General features: G+C 29.7%; 1 protein-coding gene across 1 annotated transcript in view; it reads right to left on the bottom strand.

The window, feature by feature from the left end:
- Window positions 1–17,790, bottom strand: part of LOC126835261 (protein rhomboid) — a 102,626-nt gene that overhangs the window by 75,836 nt on the left and 9,000 nt on the right. The window contains exons 2-4 of the mRNA XM_050567732.1: window positions 1,844–2,076; window positions 1,188–1,211; window positions 940–1,107 (exon numbers count right to left, since the gene is read on the bottom strand). Of these exons, the coding sequence (XP_050423689.1) occupies window positions 940–1,107; window positions 1,188–1,211; window positions 1,844–2,017 (366 nt within the window). The 5' untranslated portion in view covers window positions 2,018–2,076. The remainder of the gene's footprint in view (window positions 1–939; window positions 1,108–1,187; window positions 1,212–1,843; window positions 2,077–17,790) is intronic.

Here is a 17,790-nt window from a genome sequence, read left to right as displayed (position 1 = left end):
CATATTATAGATATAAGTATATTGTGTACCCTATGTGAAGTTATTATAAACACAACAACAAGGCGGCGGTGGCGGTCTCTTTGCCGTTGCATCACATTCATTACCAGAACGGCGGTGGCGGCCGAAGAGAGAGGTGATTATCGTTAGGGCGGCGGTAGGAGATCCTAATTGAATATACGTTGGAGGTATATAATATTATCTATAAGAAGAGTTTTCTATACAGTAACTTGCACGTCCACCGAGTCACAACATGTTGTCACGAAAACGATGACGTGTAATGGACGGAATTAATGGAGAAAATAGTAATAACCCAATGGTTCCACCACCACAACCACCACCGACGAAGATATCCTCTTAAGCCTTTGTCGTTTCGTGTGAACGACAATGGGATTATACGTTAAGGGGGTTTTTTTTTATAAATACAGTCAAATTTACCAAAAAAATACCAACAACAACAATACAATAATCTTACACTTGGTAATTTTCGAGAGGAATTTCTATTGAAAAAAAACAAATTATCTCTTATACAAACATACTATAGTGAAGTCTTTTATTATAATCGACAGTTAACCGATTGCATTAGAACATGTTTTCATACATAGTACCTACAATGTAAAATCTCAAATGGGTAAAATCGTAGGCAAAGGTAGTGCAGACAAAAGTATCGCAGTAATACAGTCAAACCAATTTCAAAAAATATATTAAGAATTTAAGTGTTTTTCGTGTAAAACGGTTTTTTTGTACACTTGTTACTCTGTTTTAGTCAAGCTAAAAAAAAATTGTTAAATAAAATGAGCGCATTCGCTGTACATTATCCTTAAGTACAACTGGTCCATGCTCGTTCTTAGATATGGTACATGACGATATCACATATAGCGTTAAGTGTGAGTGATATCAATTATACAGCTTTGTACCGGTTGCACAGTAAAATGTACTTACGATATTGACGAAATCCTGAAAAGTGATGGCCGACGTGTTGCTAGATTGACGACATCTTTCGATGAACAATTCTCGTTTCTCCCGGGAAATCATCTCGACAAATTCTGGAGTGTCCAGCAAAACCAGGAAATCGTTCCACGGGATCTCTCCGAATCCCTCGGGATCGTACTGTTAAGCACGCGCGAGTTTTGAAATTAATAACAGCAATAAAAATAAAATACAACGGACGTTCCAGGGCTTCGCCTTACCTTATCAAAGAGTTGTCTCCATTTCTGAAAAAGATAAAAATCGATTACCATAACTATTGTTATGACAAATATCATGTCTGCATTTATGCAACAATTTTAAAATAAAACAATGATAAATTCACACCCAAAGTCGATAGACAAAGTTGAGCATTAATCGAATAAAACGTTTAAAACCCGTTGGAATAACTTCAAACATAAGGGGCACCATCTATGTCCCCTCTCCAGAAGTTTTAGAATAAAACTGTAATAATTTATGTTGTCTTGTGAATTATAGCTTTTAGTTTTCAAGTTTCGACGAGACAAAATGTACTCTAAGTCCGTTTTCAAAAGTATGCTTTTTATCAGAACATGTTTTTAGATTAAAATATAGATTGCCTTACATGTGTTTATATATTATTATTATTATTACTAGGTGTGTAATATTATTTATATTTATAGGTAATATAATAAAACGTTAAATTGTTGAGACATTTCGTCCAAAACTTCTAGTACGTTAACAGTAGTATTTCTATGAATACAACGTTGATATAAATAAAATGTTTGATGGGCAAGATTTTTAACAAAAAATAAAACTAGAAGGGGAGTATATCACCTTGATCATCCACATCATCCCAATTATATCTATTTTTTCTTAGTAAATGTGTTGTTGTACTCACGTCGCTCAGGACGAAGTCGCGAAAAGAGCAGTTCTTCTCGGACCTCGTGCTGTTCGAATCGAAGCCGGAACCAGGCGATTCGAACGACGCCAAAGGGGCCAAAGGGCCGTGCTCTGACGAAGGGTTGATGATGTTTGTAAACATTAGAGCCAAATATCTTCGGCCGAATCTCATGGCAAACGGTTCGAGGCTTGTTCATCAACAGTGGGACATCACTATATAAATCAAAAAATCTGCAAAAACAAAATCAAAGAAAAACCATAATATTAATAACCACAACATAATATAATATTCCGTCCATTAACAGTGTTAAGAGCAGGGAACCCAAATGCGATTTGTAGTCGAAAATCAATATTTTTTCAAGACAACGAAAAATCATAATTTTACTTTATTATTTTTAATCAATATTTAGCACCGAAAATATAAGCAATCCAAATAAAATACCAAAGTCCATAAATTAAAAGCAAATACAAACTTATGTAAATTGAACAGAATTAACAATAACTAGAGTTTTTTTTTTTTGCCAGCTCAGAAATTGGACAGCAAATGCTAATTCTCTTGATTCATCGCTGGGTATAAACACGTTTGAAATGACTATAAAGGCAGTTGGTCAACAAAACAAAGGCAATTAGTATGGACGGTGTGCGTTTAGTAACACTAAGTGACAAAAGGCCAAGTGACCTAAACTTTTCATTGTTCCAAGAGCAACTATCATACGACTCTTGGGATACATTTGGCTTCCTGTGTAAAACGAATGGATTATTTTGTAACCTTTTTAAGTTAGACAATAATATTGTCGATTAACAGCAGTTATTAACATCAATACAATGACGCAATGTATAAAAACTAAAAATACTGGTCCATCTTCCTAGAAATGATAGATCAAAATATGAATGGGTAAACTCGGAAGGAAACAGGAAAGAGTTTGGAAAGTGGACTTGACAAAACTTTTCGAGATTTGAGTCATACGCGAATGAGCTATGTGTTGACTGTACACTAGTCAGATTAAATACTTCATTATTTTACATAAACGATTTGAAAGTTAAACATGATAAGTCTACTAAATTTGATAATATCATTTTTCATTTGAGTTATTAGACTGTGTATGTAATCAGCCAACTTACAAAATAATGTAAAAAACCATTCTGTGTATGGTAATTACTTCACCTTACTTGTAAGACCTTTGGTTAAACGTACCTATACATTTTTAATGTACATTTATATTAATACTGTGTCATATTTAACAAGCTTTTAGTCGACTGTATGGTAAATGGACTCAAGTGGTACAAGCTACAAGGGTAAATTGAAAAATCACTTTATAAAATATGACACTAACAGTTGATGAGCATTTAAACAACGCGGTTATCTGATCCATAATGATTACATAAGGTGGTATCTAAAGCACACTGCGCCGTATATTATGATGGATATGAAAATATTTGTGATCGGTAATAACATATTATGTATACACTAGACCTGTTTAAAAAAAACTGATTCAAAAGGCACGATATAGACAGTTTGATGTTGACGGCGTTAAGTATTATTATCGTGGGAAAGCCATTAAAATATAATACAAGAGTAACATAATTTTATATTCAAAACTGATGTATGATGTATATTATGAAAATATAATAATACTATTTTCGACCATCAGGTAAATTCTATTGTGTGGATAATATTCTATATGAAGATTTAACGAGGATTTTGGTAAATTATAATTATTTTTGGTTTGGCCTCTATTTTGAGCCTATTCGAACATATTATTGTTATTTTTACTTTTACATAGAATCATATTGTTATATAGGAGATCACATATCATAATACACAAATGTGTGTTGTGTGAGTGTGACCAAGAGTAAGTGTAGAGAACGTAGGACGTAGACAGGAATTTCGGGTGACCCCAGGCCATTTAAGTTGACATTCAATACTAATCGTTTACCGAAAAACAGGTACCGAAATTATGGGTTCGGTAAATAGGTTAATTTACAAAGGAATCAATCGATATAGAGAGGCGATAGCGGCGTTTAAATTTATCTTACACGTGACATCAAACATTAACTTAGATGGCTATAATAAAAAAGGGAGACAAAATAATGAGTTTTCTTGTTGGGAAAATACAAGAACTATATAGGTATATACCGGATAATTCATTTAACGAAAAACACTCATTTTCTCTACAGTTCTGTAGTTTTTCTTTTTGGAGATATTTTAGTTGATGTTATTTTACAGTATTCAACCATACTCAAATGTTTATATTTTTTGGTAAATACTAGAGTTCTTTTGAAACTTTAATAATAACGTGCATACTTAATGAAGTTTTTAAATTAATAAAAATATCCCGAAATACCTGACTGGTCCATAACCAGTTATAAATAATTTATTTGGATGTGATTACAGTTATAAATTTAGGACAGAAGGTAAAATGCAGTTTAGTAATGCGCGCGAATAAAAATAATATTTTAAAATTTAACAACTTTAAAAGTAAATATTTAAAACTGATTACCGACTGATTATATTATATATTATGTATTATATATATTTGGTAGCCAATTTCAGTTTTATAAGTTGATAGAGTTCTGGAAAATAGTAAAGAAGCAAATATTTTATATCACTGGAAAATAGTATAAACAAAATGTTTTTCCAAAAAGTAAAACTAGAAAATTAAATTTATTTTAAAGAAAATGAATGTCTTACGTTAACCGGCCACCCTGTACACTGCGTAGATATATAGATATAACAAAATAAAATCTGCTGATTTAATTATTATTCTCTAATTCTTGCTTTTTTATATCAAGCTAACAACAATAAATAATATAATTAGTTAATAAGGACCTGGGAATCTATGCTCTAAAAAAAGTTAAAACATGTATATATTTATGTGCTAGAAATAACTATTCATAAATTATAAAACAATAAATTTACACAGCTTGTCAAAACTAAAAAGTCGTCGACTTTTCTTTTTCATCTAACAATATTAGTTTATATATTGTTATATATTACGTTAAGTATATTTTTCTATTCTAAACCAGAAAATTCTAATTTTATATTGTCATTAAAATTTAGGTTTTTGAAAAAAAAGATTATCATTTGTTTGTAATATAAAATAGATTGTCTACCATGATATAGTTCGTATTATTATCAAATACGACTTCTTATGAAAAATATACAATTATTGTTAATAAAATTATTTCAAGTTTCTGTATAAAAATTAAAAATTGTTTATAAGATAAATTTTAGAATAAGCTGTAAACTTAACTTAATTTTTTATTATTAAAATAAATTTTTTTAATTTAACAAAACTACTTAATTTTTTTAATTATCTTCATTTAAACTAATTTTAAAAAAGGACCTGGCTCAACTTTGTCCGACCATATATTTGTAACTAACCGTTAATTTGTGAAATTATTATGTAAAATTAAAGAAAAAACTATACATTTTGTTAATTTGAAATAATATTTTCCTCTTACAGTTGAGCTTACTGACTCGATTAAATTTACTAATTACAAAATCATTTTCCAATATTTTTCACCTACCCATTAGCAGATAAATAGAGTGGCGTTAATAGTATTTTATAACACATTTTTGACCAACAATGTATTTTAACAATGTTTGTATTTAGTGTTTAATTGTGCTCTCTGTTTATATCGATTGCATAGACTGCATTAGTTTGCTGGTTAGCATTACAATATAAAGCTTATAATTTAAACTAGCTTTTTTCTACTAAGTCTGAGCAAATGTAAATACGAGAACGGTTTGTACAACAGCAATGTTGAGAAACAATTCAAGAAATGTGAAATGCCAGTAAATTTTGATTTCAGCCGGTAGAAGAGTGCGGGACAGTTCAAGGATAACCATATTGAAAAACAATGAGATTTCGACAAATAAATAATGCCGGTCGTCTTGCAAATCGTTATAAACGTCATCCGTCTCCATAGTTGAATGCGGTATTGATTTTCAAATCGTTTTTAATAATATATATTATGTTAATAATTCCTCATTGTTCGCCGTTTCAAAACCGTCACGAAACCTGTTTAAAAAACACGAATTAGAAGTTTCCTTTGACAATGAGAGGAAATGGTATTTGTAATCTTAGGACTTAGCGCGCAGTCAGTCGTATTACAAAAATTATGGTAGCTACCAGATTGATTTTCATAAGCGTCGCTCTCAAAGTTATTTCATTATATTATTTTTACAGTTCAACACCTGCTGAGGAACGTTAGCTTATGTTTGAATAAAATGTTTGTTTTATTGCACGATTTTAAAAAGAGTCTTGGGCTTAGTAATTATTAGGTATTACGTTTGTGAGATGAACTTCTAAAAATTAATTTTCATTTCAAAGACAACGAATTTTCACCTTAAACTAGACTCGAGCACTCGGATCATTCATCATTAATTGATAGTTGATTTGGAATGTACTTGGGTATCACTCGATAGCATTCACCAAAGAAGGAAAAGAGTTTTCAAATTTGAATGGATACAAACCAATAACCATCGTTTTAAAGGAACATTTGCCACGAATGTTCAACCCAATTTATGACCCCAGTCCGATCATTTTGCCCCAAATATGATCGTTTTGAAACTGAATACAAAAGAACACACCGTTCTCACAAAACTTAAAATTACATTTTCATTTTTTTTTTTTTGTTTATTAATATTTTGAAAATGTATTAATTTTCTACACGCAGTACGTGATACTTAAAATTATAAGGAACTAATTCTAATATTTCTTAGAAAATCAACGCGTGCCGTAATTTTAAAAAATATGTATCAATTTTTAATATGTTGTCTCGGTTTTTAAGGGAACTTTTGAGCCTGTAATATAACTCAGATAACTGTAAAATTAAAATAATTTCGAAAAAATAGTAAATTCATTAATGCCCATTAACTTAGTTAAGATTTTTTTAAAGTAAACATCAGTTTTGATTTAATACAATTATTTGAAGTGTTGGCGTTTTATAGATTATCTCATTAAGTTTTGCCTACATTTTCTATAAAATATTTTAAATTTTGACTAATAATATTGTTTCGAATTGACCAATTCAAAAAACACATCATTGTGCCTAAATGTATTTACTTCTTTACTCCCCATCGTAGCTCAAATATAGTTCTAATAAAAATATCATAGTGTGTAAATACAATGTTACTTATTAATTTTCTCAAAACAAGATCATGACGGAAACAAAATACCGAATGCTGAAGTATCACCGTAACGCTATCTATCCAATAAAACATACAAGTATCCATGAGTGAATTTGGCTGCCTATACGTTAGGAAATTAGGCAAAAGTAAGTATTGATTTATTTTTTTTAATGATTACAAAACGTTTAACATATATCATCATATGTATTCTATAGGAAATATTTGAAAACATTTTTCAACAAAACAATAAGCAAATTAATTATTTATAGTTATTAAAATAATTTCATAAGTTATGAAATAAAGAAAGTTAAAATATTAAACAGAGTGTACATTAAAAATGTCATAGCATTGTACCTATTGGTGATTAACATTATTTGTCCTAAATAATGTTTGTTATCAACAAAATGATTTCAAATGTTTTTATATTTACTTATTTAAAATAAATTACATACTTAAAAAAAAATGTATCGTTTTTTAATTAAAAAATATAAAAACTAACTTAATTAATTTTTGGATATCTTTTTGTACCTCACATTAGATCATTTTTAAATTATCTATTCAGTTATAAATATAATATAATTTATATACATTTTAACAATAATAATTATTATTATTATTTATACATTAAAGTCTTTTAATGTTAAAACTTCGAATTTCGGTACAAGTCAAATTGTATAATATGTAAAACACTCTTTAATGTTTAAACCGGATAACTAACATGCAGCGAGTTATTTAACTTAATCCGAATTGATATATACACAACAATATGGTCATGCTGAATAATTATCGTGTAAAGTAACACTATCCAGTGCATCGAATTTCCTTTATCTTACTTATTACACTATGACAGGTGATACTATTGATTGCATATTTTAATATTTTGTGGGTCACTACAGTCTATATGAATCGCCTCAGTCGCCGTGTAAGAAATAAATAATTTAGCCGATCTGTCGTCCGGTAATAAATCAATATTTATCAATCTTGCTTACCGTTACACATTAGTTTGTGTGTGATTGTATAATGTATACTATCCGCCAAATAGGCGCTTTCGGTCTGCTTATGTATTACTCGAGTGGAATGCAGAACGATATAACACTTTTTTTAGTTTTTTGCACCCTCTGTCATTTTTCCTTATTAAAAAAAAAAAAGCGGAAACGTTCGCTTTAGAAAATCCCAATTAACCGTACTCCGAACATGTTGAACACGGTTGCAGATGGTAATTAAAAAGAGTAGTTTGTTGTTCTGATAAATGTTTAGTCGAGAATAATTAGTTGGTTTCTCCCTTAAAGTATTTACAACAGACGTAGCGACCGTCTGCCGTAAAATGTGACCGATATAAGTTATACCCACTCACCCCTCCCCTTTTTTACTAATTTTCGATTAAGTTTTCAAGTAACACATTTCTTGTGCATAAACAAGCACAATAACTTCCGTTGCTTTTTGTGTTCAGTCCATTTATCATTTGCCGTACGAGGTTTATGAAATACAGCATGTTATATATATTTTTAATTATACAAGGGAAAAACGATGAGAAACAAAAATTGATAATTTATTATTCACCGTTGTAAATAGTACATGTGTTATTGTTTTTTATAGTAATATTGTTAATGTTACTTTAAAAGTTGGATTTTTAACCACTATTTCATTTTATTCGACAATTTAATTTAAAGGAAATCTGTAAGTAGTATTATTTTAGTGTAGTAGTAATAAATCAATTTTCAAAAAAAAAAAAACTTCTAGAACTTCGCTTTGATACAACAGTATTCTAAAAAATTGTTCTATAATAATTTACCTATACAGTAGGAAAAAAATCTTAAAAAACATCTAAGGAAATTTATTGTCGTAAAACTGTAGGATGGAAAAATGGTTGAATCCAGGTGTTAATTAAACATTTATGAATTGACATTTTCAATAATGAAAAAACTGTAATGGTATTTTTTTAAACACGGTTCGTGTTTTCTAGGAAAGTAACTTATTAGAAAGTGTAACGGAAAAAGAGGTCATCTCCTTTAAAAGAAATAATAATTAAACAATGAAATAATAATTTAAAAAGTTAATGGAATAGGATGATCGACCTCACTTCTATGGTATACGGTAAAATGAATATTTACATTTTTTATTTATACACACTGTTTGATGATATCCTGTGAATTTAATATTTAGATATCTAAAATTTAAATAATTAGTTCTTAATTTGTTTAATCTTTAAATTTGCATAAAATATTATAGAAAAAAAACCCGGCTTTAGGTATAATGAATAACTATTTCTCAAATGTTTTTCTTTTTTTAGTTTGCTGTTGAGAAATAATTAAGATACATATTCATTGACATATGAGTTATGACAAGTTTTTCGATGCATTATTTTGGAATAAACTGTCATGATAAAACCGTAATAGCTATTAGTGGTGTTTGTTAGTATGGCTTTATGGTTATGCTACATTTTTGTTAAACTGTATGTTTTGTAGCGCTACAGTAAAACTATAACTCATTCAAAAGAATAGACCACAGAATCGTGATGGGTCTGAGCCTTGGCTCTTACAGTCGATAGAAGGGTATTTGCACTCATGGCTTTTTTCCAAGCGTGCAAATCATAACTACGAACTACTTTCATGTGTGCAAAAAACATCAGTAACTAAATCTTTTGAGCCAAATGCTAATTATAGTAAAACAAAATTGTTGACCACACCGTACATTATATCAAATATGTTACAATTAAAGTATATATTAAAATTAGCAATTTGCCGTTGATAATTAAAATTTTAAAATAGGTGAACTACAGTTTGAACATATTTACATCTCATGATTAATTAAGTAATTTTTTTTTTTTTTAACGTCGACTCTTAAACACATTTAATAATCAGTTTGTTGATTTAATAAAATCCTATTCCATTTGCAATACAGTTTAGAAAACATGTGTTTATATTAGGATAAGTACCTATAATCATAATTTGGGCGCTAATATTAAAATAGATATACCTACTCAGTAAAAAATTACAAATGGAAATAATTTTTTTTTTAAAACGAGAATAGAGGCAAAACATGAATCATACAATTTCTCCCGGAATAAAAATTACCAAAGATTATCATTTTTTACCACTATTACTACATAAGTCATAATAATACTTGAACTAACAAGTAAATGTTTATATTTGGTATTTACATAATAATATATTATGTTTGTCAACTGCCAATTCTAATAGAGGCTGTATAGTTTTAAATAAATCAGTAAATGGCTCATTGTCTAATTTTGTTGAATATTTAAGCTTCCAATTCATTCAGAAAAAAAGTTTTATATTTTTCTTATGAATCCGATAGGCTACTATTAATATAGGCAAAAAATCCTTTCATAGAATTGAGTTTTTACAAGGATCATAAAATCATTGAAATCATTGAAATCATTGAAGTGAGACAGATAGGACAAATTCAAATTATTAATACTATATGTAATCCCGCGATAACTACATGAGATAGATAGGTTTTGATGTTTTCTAAGAGATCAACCATGCCACATGCATTTTACAGCCACAACATTCAAGTCGATTCCAAGAAAACACGTTTATAAACAAGTATAGAATATATAACATACATTTAACTTATTCTATGAACTATCACTGCACCAGGTTGGTATGCCCTATTATAACAAACCACGTTCATTGGCCCAGCTAGAGAGGATGCTAAGGAAGTTCAGACCTTCTAAAAACTCTGAAAGCAAACACAAAGATATCGGTCATCAAGAAATGAAGGCTTAATAGAAACAATTTACTCTCATTTTGGTGGGAGCTTCCACAGTGTTGCTAAACCTCACATTAAACTAATTGAAGTTTTGGTGCCATTTAAAAAAAAAATGTGAGGTAGATGGGTCTGTCTACCTTATTGGTCAGATAAGTTACGGGTATTACATTGTTTTGTGGGTAACTAGTCTTGCGGTCTCCCTTGCGAAGAACATATCAAAGCTACCGTTAAAGGGAAAGAAGGCCATGTTTGTAAATAATTGGTAACTTAATTACCGTCAAAGTTAGGATAGCTTACTGTGGCCCATGGTACAAGCGAGGGAGGATAAGTTTCGACGTTTTTAATTTAATTAAATCAATGAAAACTAATAGATGTCCGAGTTTAAAGTGATTGACAATCAACCTGAGAGTACCTACACATACAAGCTATGAGTTATAGTTAGCCCACGAGAAACTTTACACAGAGATCACAGTTTCACTGAAACAGAATTTCGAATAAAATGGGAGAATTATAAAAATGGTAAACCAATTTTTAAAATAAAACTACTTTTATACTTAACCGTACTTTTATTATTAACCACAAGTCATATAATAAAAAAATTAAAAGTACAATGAATACAAAATTGATATTCTTATGTCCGGAAATATTTTAAGAATACTTTAAGAATATAAACGTGAAAAATGGAACGAAAAAAAGTTTTTTATATTAAATATTATATAAATTACATGTTCCAAAAGAATATTAGGCGCATGTCTAATTTACATTAATTTCTTTAATGGTATTTAATTTTTAATTTAGATTTTGTTATATTGTAAAAAATATTAATACTTTTAAAAACTGTATTGAACAAAAACATTATTCAACATTTTATGTATTACATAGGAAAAGGCCAAAAAAAAAATAATAATGCAATGATAGTATTCTGTGTATTTAAATTCCAGTTAAGGCTAATTCCGATACTTAATAAAATATGTAGACACTTAACTGGTTATAACTTATAATCGAATGGGTTGTACGAGTAATATTATAGCATATCAAATATTTATATAGTATGCACATTATAATATAATATGCAAGTTCAGCATAAAAAACTGCATCTAAACCCATATACGCTAATGTGCATCATCTTAATTCATAGTTATCATGTTTACACGAAAACGTCTAATCGAATTCGGTATTTATATGCACGATAATTGATGACACTTGACAGCAATTACACGTTACATACAATCACTGCATGGTGGTAATGGTGGTTTATAACACATATTCATTAATGGTAAAACTTTATTAAAATCGCTAATACAGTTCATCAAATAAGTATACACAGACATTGTCTACCCTCTATAAATAATATACTGAATATTTTAGTTTTAATTTACATAAATCGTATAAAGTTTAAACCGATTTAGCTCAATTGAAATTAACTAACTCCTAAAATTCAAATCATGTAAACGCAGGCAAAATCGGTTTAGTGTAATTCAGTTTTACTTAGTTCGAGTTAGAATAACTAATAAGCGGATTATTCTTATGTTATAACCGAATTGATTATAATATGTAATCAATCACAATAATATAATATAATCATTCTTGATTTATATTTTATTTTATTTATTAATAATTTCTACATAATTAATTTACAATCAACTATTAAAATTATTGGCTTTTGAATAAATTATATTGTTTAATAGACTTTTCACTCAACTGACAACGGTGCAACTTCTTCCGACATTATACTTTGTAGCATTGATGAGTCTATAATAAATTGTCAATGTTTAAAGTAAAAGTCGGACTATCTGCCTAATACAATTATTAACTGTAGATAGGTATAATATGTAAGCAATAGCCAGTGGTAATTCATTATTTTGGCAGTAGTCAGTAAAATTGTGAAAAACGTGATTTCTAAGCAATTGGGTTGTTAGAAATGATTTATTATATTTACGGGTCAAAAAACATGGAAGATAATTATGTAATTATTATTTGTTGAAGCTGGCACGCTTTTCAATATCCGGGCCAACTAAAAATAGCTGATACACAACCAACATCGTAATAATGCTATAAAAAAATCGCATAAATGTTTGCTAAGCTATATTACAATCAAAGCAGTTTTCTCTAATTTCTATTTTTATATGGTATTGGGAGAAACGCCTAAAAACACTATAGATATTTCTCAAACCGCTTTTATAAAGTACTATAATGTTCGTTCAAGACCTTATTTAGAAATTAAAAAATTACAAATGGGGATTAGTAGAATTTATTTTGACTTATTTTGGATTCTTTTAGTTCTATTGAACAGTACACTTGTGCGAGGCTCCAGACAGAGAACAAAATCTATTTTCTAAAACCGATCTAACCAAGAATAATCTAGCGTTCGGAAAACGCTATATTTGATCATTAAAAACTGGTGAATTTCTCTAAACAAACCCTTTAAAAGCTTAATTAGATCAAAAGTTAACATGCAAATTAAACGAGAAGTCAGTAGAAAATAAAATCGCGAGGTTCCTAACAACATTGATAGATTCAATGAATGTATCAGCGATTCTATAGTAATTAATTGTATAAATAATTGTATACTTGGTGGGATAAATGACTGAAACAAAACTTTGCTAAACATTGTAAAATCTCACGTATAGCCGAGAAACCTTAAAGTCCATACTTATAATATTATTGCGATGAGTGAAGTATATAATTATTGTGTAAAGATAAGTTCTACACCGGTTTAGGATTTTTTTTCGTGCGTTTCAGTATATTATTACTTTCATGTCATATTAGACAATATTGTGTTCGGCGTAAACGGGATGATTTCTGATACTTTTACAATCTCGTTTTTGGGAATGCGTTATCCTACTACGTCTGCATCGTCTTAACACTACTGTCAGTATGAACAATTAATGCCAAACATAGTGTGATATCGACAAAGTCCCCTGCTGACGTTCTGTCATAAGAACCGTCGTGCTACTACAAAGGCGAGCTGGTGTAACGTTATCGTCCCACAGGCGAAAAAGCAATCGGACGGCATCATCATAATAATAATAAGAAGAAGAAGAAAAAGAAAGTCGACTTTATTGTTCGAACAGCAATTTTCTCGGTTTAGTCGTTATTATATCCGCGTCATGACGCATTCCTGTGCTTGCTCGAACGACCGTTAGATTATTTTTTTTTTGTTTTGTTTTGGAAACAACCAGCTCATCAATACAGGGTGATCCTTTTAACGTAGTACACTCGTTGCTATAGAACAAAATAACTATCTTCTTTCACCATCCTTTTGGAGAAAAAAAATTCCATCGTGTCTTTTTACAATATTATAACATTTTTTATAAACTTTTTACTTTTTTTTTAAGTATTTTTCAGAGCTCTATCAACTTTTAAAAGTCAAACAGTAATAAATGTATACTACTTCAATAACTTGCCGATAAACTATTTAGAATAATTACGTTTTGAGTTATTGCTTGAAATTTAGGACTAGCGAAATAGTGAATAGTAATAATATGTTTTTACCTGCACGCATTGTTCATATTGATGATTTATTTGATACCAATACAGGTATTTGATACATGCAGATAGATGATACACTACTTGATACATGTATCAATATCGATATGGTTTTACATTTTAATAACACCTACCTCTCGACCTTAAACTTAATAATATCCAAGTAATTCATTCATCAAAATTGAATAGAACTAATATTTACTAAAATTATAAACATGTTGTTCAATATGTGTAATTACAATTAAAAAAAACTAAATTTTTTTTAATCAAAACTACAAAATTGGAATATTTTTTTTTTTTTTTTGAGAGAAAATAAATGTTCTAAGTTCGCAGAGCAAAACGATAAATTATTAGGTATAGATATTAGGTACACACGCACGGGGCAGAAAATATAAAAAGGATCACTAAGGGTTAATGTAATGATCACGTGATGAGGTGTCATTATTTTGGCAACTCAAACAATGTCATTACCGGCTTACGGGCGCCACGCCGCCTGTATAAATAAAATAGGTAACCAACAACGTAGACTCGATGACCTAAAATATAAAAAACATATATAATTAAATATTTTGATTGGTTTTGTATTGTTTAATAGGCACGTTTAGTAGATCATTTTCACAGGGAAAATAATTTTTGTTTTAAACATATGCATATATATATACAGGATGATCCACTTATCGAGAACCACTCTATATCTCATAGGGTTTAATGAGAAATTAAAATAATTTTTTCATATTTTTTTTATACAATATGATCTCAGTTTTTCAAAAAATGTTTTATTTTTCCCCCCTTTCAACTTAAATTTTTTAATAGCAACTTTTGAGACTTAAAAGGTAACGTATACATTTTATTAACTTTTTTAATTGAGAATAATGTATAAAAAAATTTGACTGGTCGATAACAAGTTTCGGATAACTATTTTTTAAGTTATTAAAGTTTTAAGTTTAGGGCAGGAGGAAAAGTGGAGTGTAGTATTTTTATCTGCGCGCATTTCCCAACCGCGCTTCCCCTCCCATCCTGACTTTAAAACTCTTATAACTTTAAAAATATTTATCCGAAACTGGTTATCGACCAGTCAAAATGTTTAGTACATTATTCTCAATTTAAAAGTCAATAAAATATAAACGTTATAATTTAAGTTTCAAAAGTTGCTATCAAAAAAACTAAGTTGGAAGTGGGGTAAAAACAAAAAAAATTGTGAAAAATTGAGATCACATTGTATAAAAACAATATGAAAAAAAAAATGTTATCTTCTTATTAAACCCTATGAGATATTGAGTGATTCACGATAAGTGGATCACCCTGTATATATATATATATATATATATATCTGATTCGAGTTTAGCAAAATTTAAATAAATAACAAATGATAACTTAAACAGACCGAATGAAATTTAATTGAAATACAACTGAGTAGTCAACGCATCAGTCACGGCCATTTTTTATGGTCTGTCGGTCCCTCTCGGAAGTCGGATGTTTGATCCCTTTCAAACCACTGAACCGAGTAGCAAGTTTGTAGATCAGAAAACTTACCTGTTCATATTTTTCAGCTTAAAATTCCGACAGTCTTTTAAAATTTGTTTAACATTTTTTAATTAATTTATAATGAATTATTGGCTATCAATGTAATATTCTATAATTATTATTTACAACATTTTTATTAAAAAATCATAGAAATATTCTAAAAATTATCAATATTTGAATAATATTTTCACAAAATTTTGTAAATAGTAGTTGCAGAAACACATATTTGTGGCCAAAGATGTATTATAAAGTATTTTTAATATGTTATAAAACCATTTTGATAACATTATGAAAATATTTTATTTTTCTACTGACTGAGTAATCTGCGTTTTATCTCTCTAATGCTATTTTGCTAACTTCATACTATACTGGTTCGGTTCTTATGAATTTTGCATTTAAATAAAATCCCCATCAAACTCTAGCGGCAAATTTAAGTCTAATCTTCAAACTTTTAATACACCACTGGGGAAAAGAATATAAATCAACGGAATTGTTAAATAATTAATACGATTTTTAGTTGAGGCTATCAAATATAACTCTTACTGTGCTAACTTGAAACTAAGCATAATATAGATTATAAATTATAATATTCGGCCACAAATTGCTATATCAAGAATTATAATATTGGGCTACTGTGTTTTACTGTGTATCTACATTAATCGCATAGTGGGAAAGTCCCACTCCTCTCGCCAAGGCTCGTGTGACTTTTTTAGAATTGGGTCAGGTTAACGCCCACGCGCCAAATATGTCTGTTGAAAGCAAAAATAAAAAGTCCCTCTTTTTTTTTACAAATGATATTGACCATCACCAGTCATGTTTGTATAATATATAAAAACAAATCGTGGATTCGCGTGCCACGCCATAGCGTTTGCCAACTCGGTTAACCGACAAACGTTTAGCGGTCACCAGCTACAGGCACATTTTATAAACAATGTATACACAGTGTGTTTTCTAGTCCTGTATTATTTTTATTTTAACATTTTTTAAAATTTGTTTTACTTTTTACAAACACACCGCAGCAAAGCAGAGTTTTCGGTGTACAGTTAAGTTTCTGTTATGCTCCACACACACACACACGATTCACAAACCCATTGACTTCGGGTTGACCGGCGAGGGGGGTTGTGGAGGGAAATCCATTAAAAACGTTTTCCGGTTGTGCTGACTTGCCGATTTCACATCGTCCATCGCGCCGCCGACAAATCAAAATTAATCGGGCTGAGCCGCAGGAAATGAGTTACTAAAGTGTTGCCCTACGCTACACCTAAATATTTAACTGTTAACCCGTGTTAACCGTTCCGAGTGACGGTAAACACCTGTCATTTAAATTCGAATAAGTATGGTACGATTAAAAACGTCTCGAGTAGGTACATCTAAGAACGAAAACACGTAGTGCAAAGCAGGGGCAAAGTGGAGTACGGGAAATTACACTGTAGGTCAATAAAAATACATTAGCTCTATGTACTTGACTGGATGTGTCCGCGTGTCAAATAAGAAGAACCGTAGTGTATACACATTGTCATACAGTCAGTGGTATGTTTGTTGCCTATTTATTCGAATATATTGGGATATTTTTATTCCTGTGTTAAAAAAATTAATATTTTTTAATAATCCGAATGCGCATGAAAAAATTACTGTTTTCCTAAAGAGACAAACAAGTAAGGCGAATCAATTTTGAAAACACTACAGAAAATACACGTGAACAAATAATTGCTTAAAATTTGTTTTTAAATCATACCTATGTGTTCTAAAAGAACAACAACAACGGCACCGATTTCTTATACGCATATCGTTTAACAAAAATAACACTTATACACATAAGTACACATAAGTTGTTGACGTGAAAATGTTTTTAATATCAAAACACAAAAAACGCGTTTCAAGCAAATGCCGATTAGCGCGATTTGGCTGAATTAAATATCGTAGTGGAATCAGAAGGTACGCCACGTTATAAGGCGGAACACTTGCTCCAAACTTGTTCTAACGGGCCGGTAGTAAACGGATTTTCAATTCAGATGATTAAATTGAAGACACTAATCCGTTATTGGCCTGTAAATTCGCTGTTG

This window comes from Adelges cooleyi, unplaced genomic scaffold (genome assembly GCF_023614345.1).
Source record: "Adelges cooleyi isolate 19-005CV unplaced genomic scaffold, UGA_ACOO_1.1 ACOO_flye_CR_arks_rails_tigmint_CR_PRNA_23, whole genome shotgun sequence".
Lineage (NCBI taxonomy): Eukaryota > Metazoa > Arthropoda > Insecta > Hemiptera > Adelgidae > Adelges > Adelges cooleyi.
Note: the sequence above shows the minus strand (reverse complement) of the source record. Positions and strands in the feature narration are given on the sequence as shown.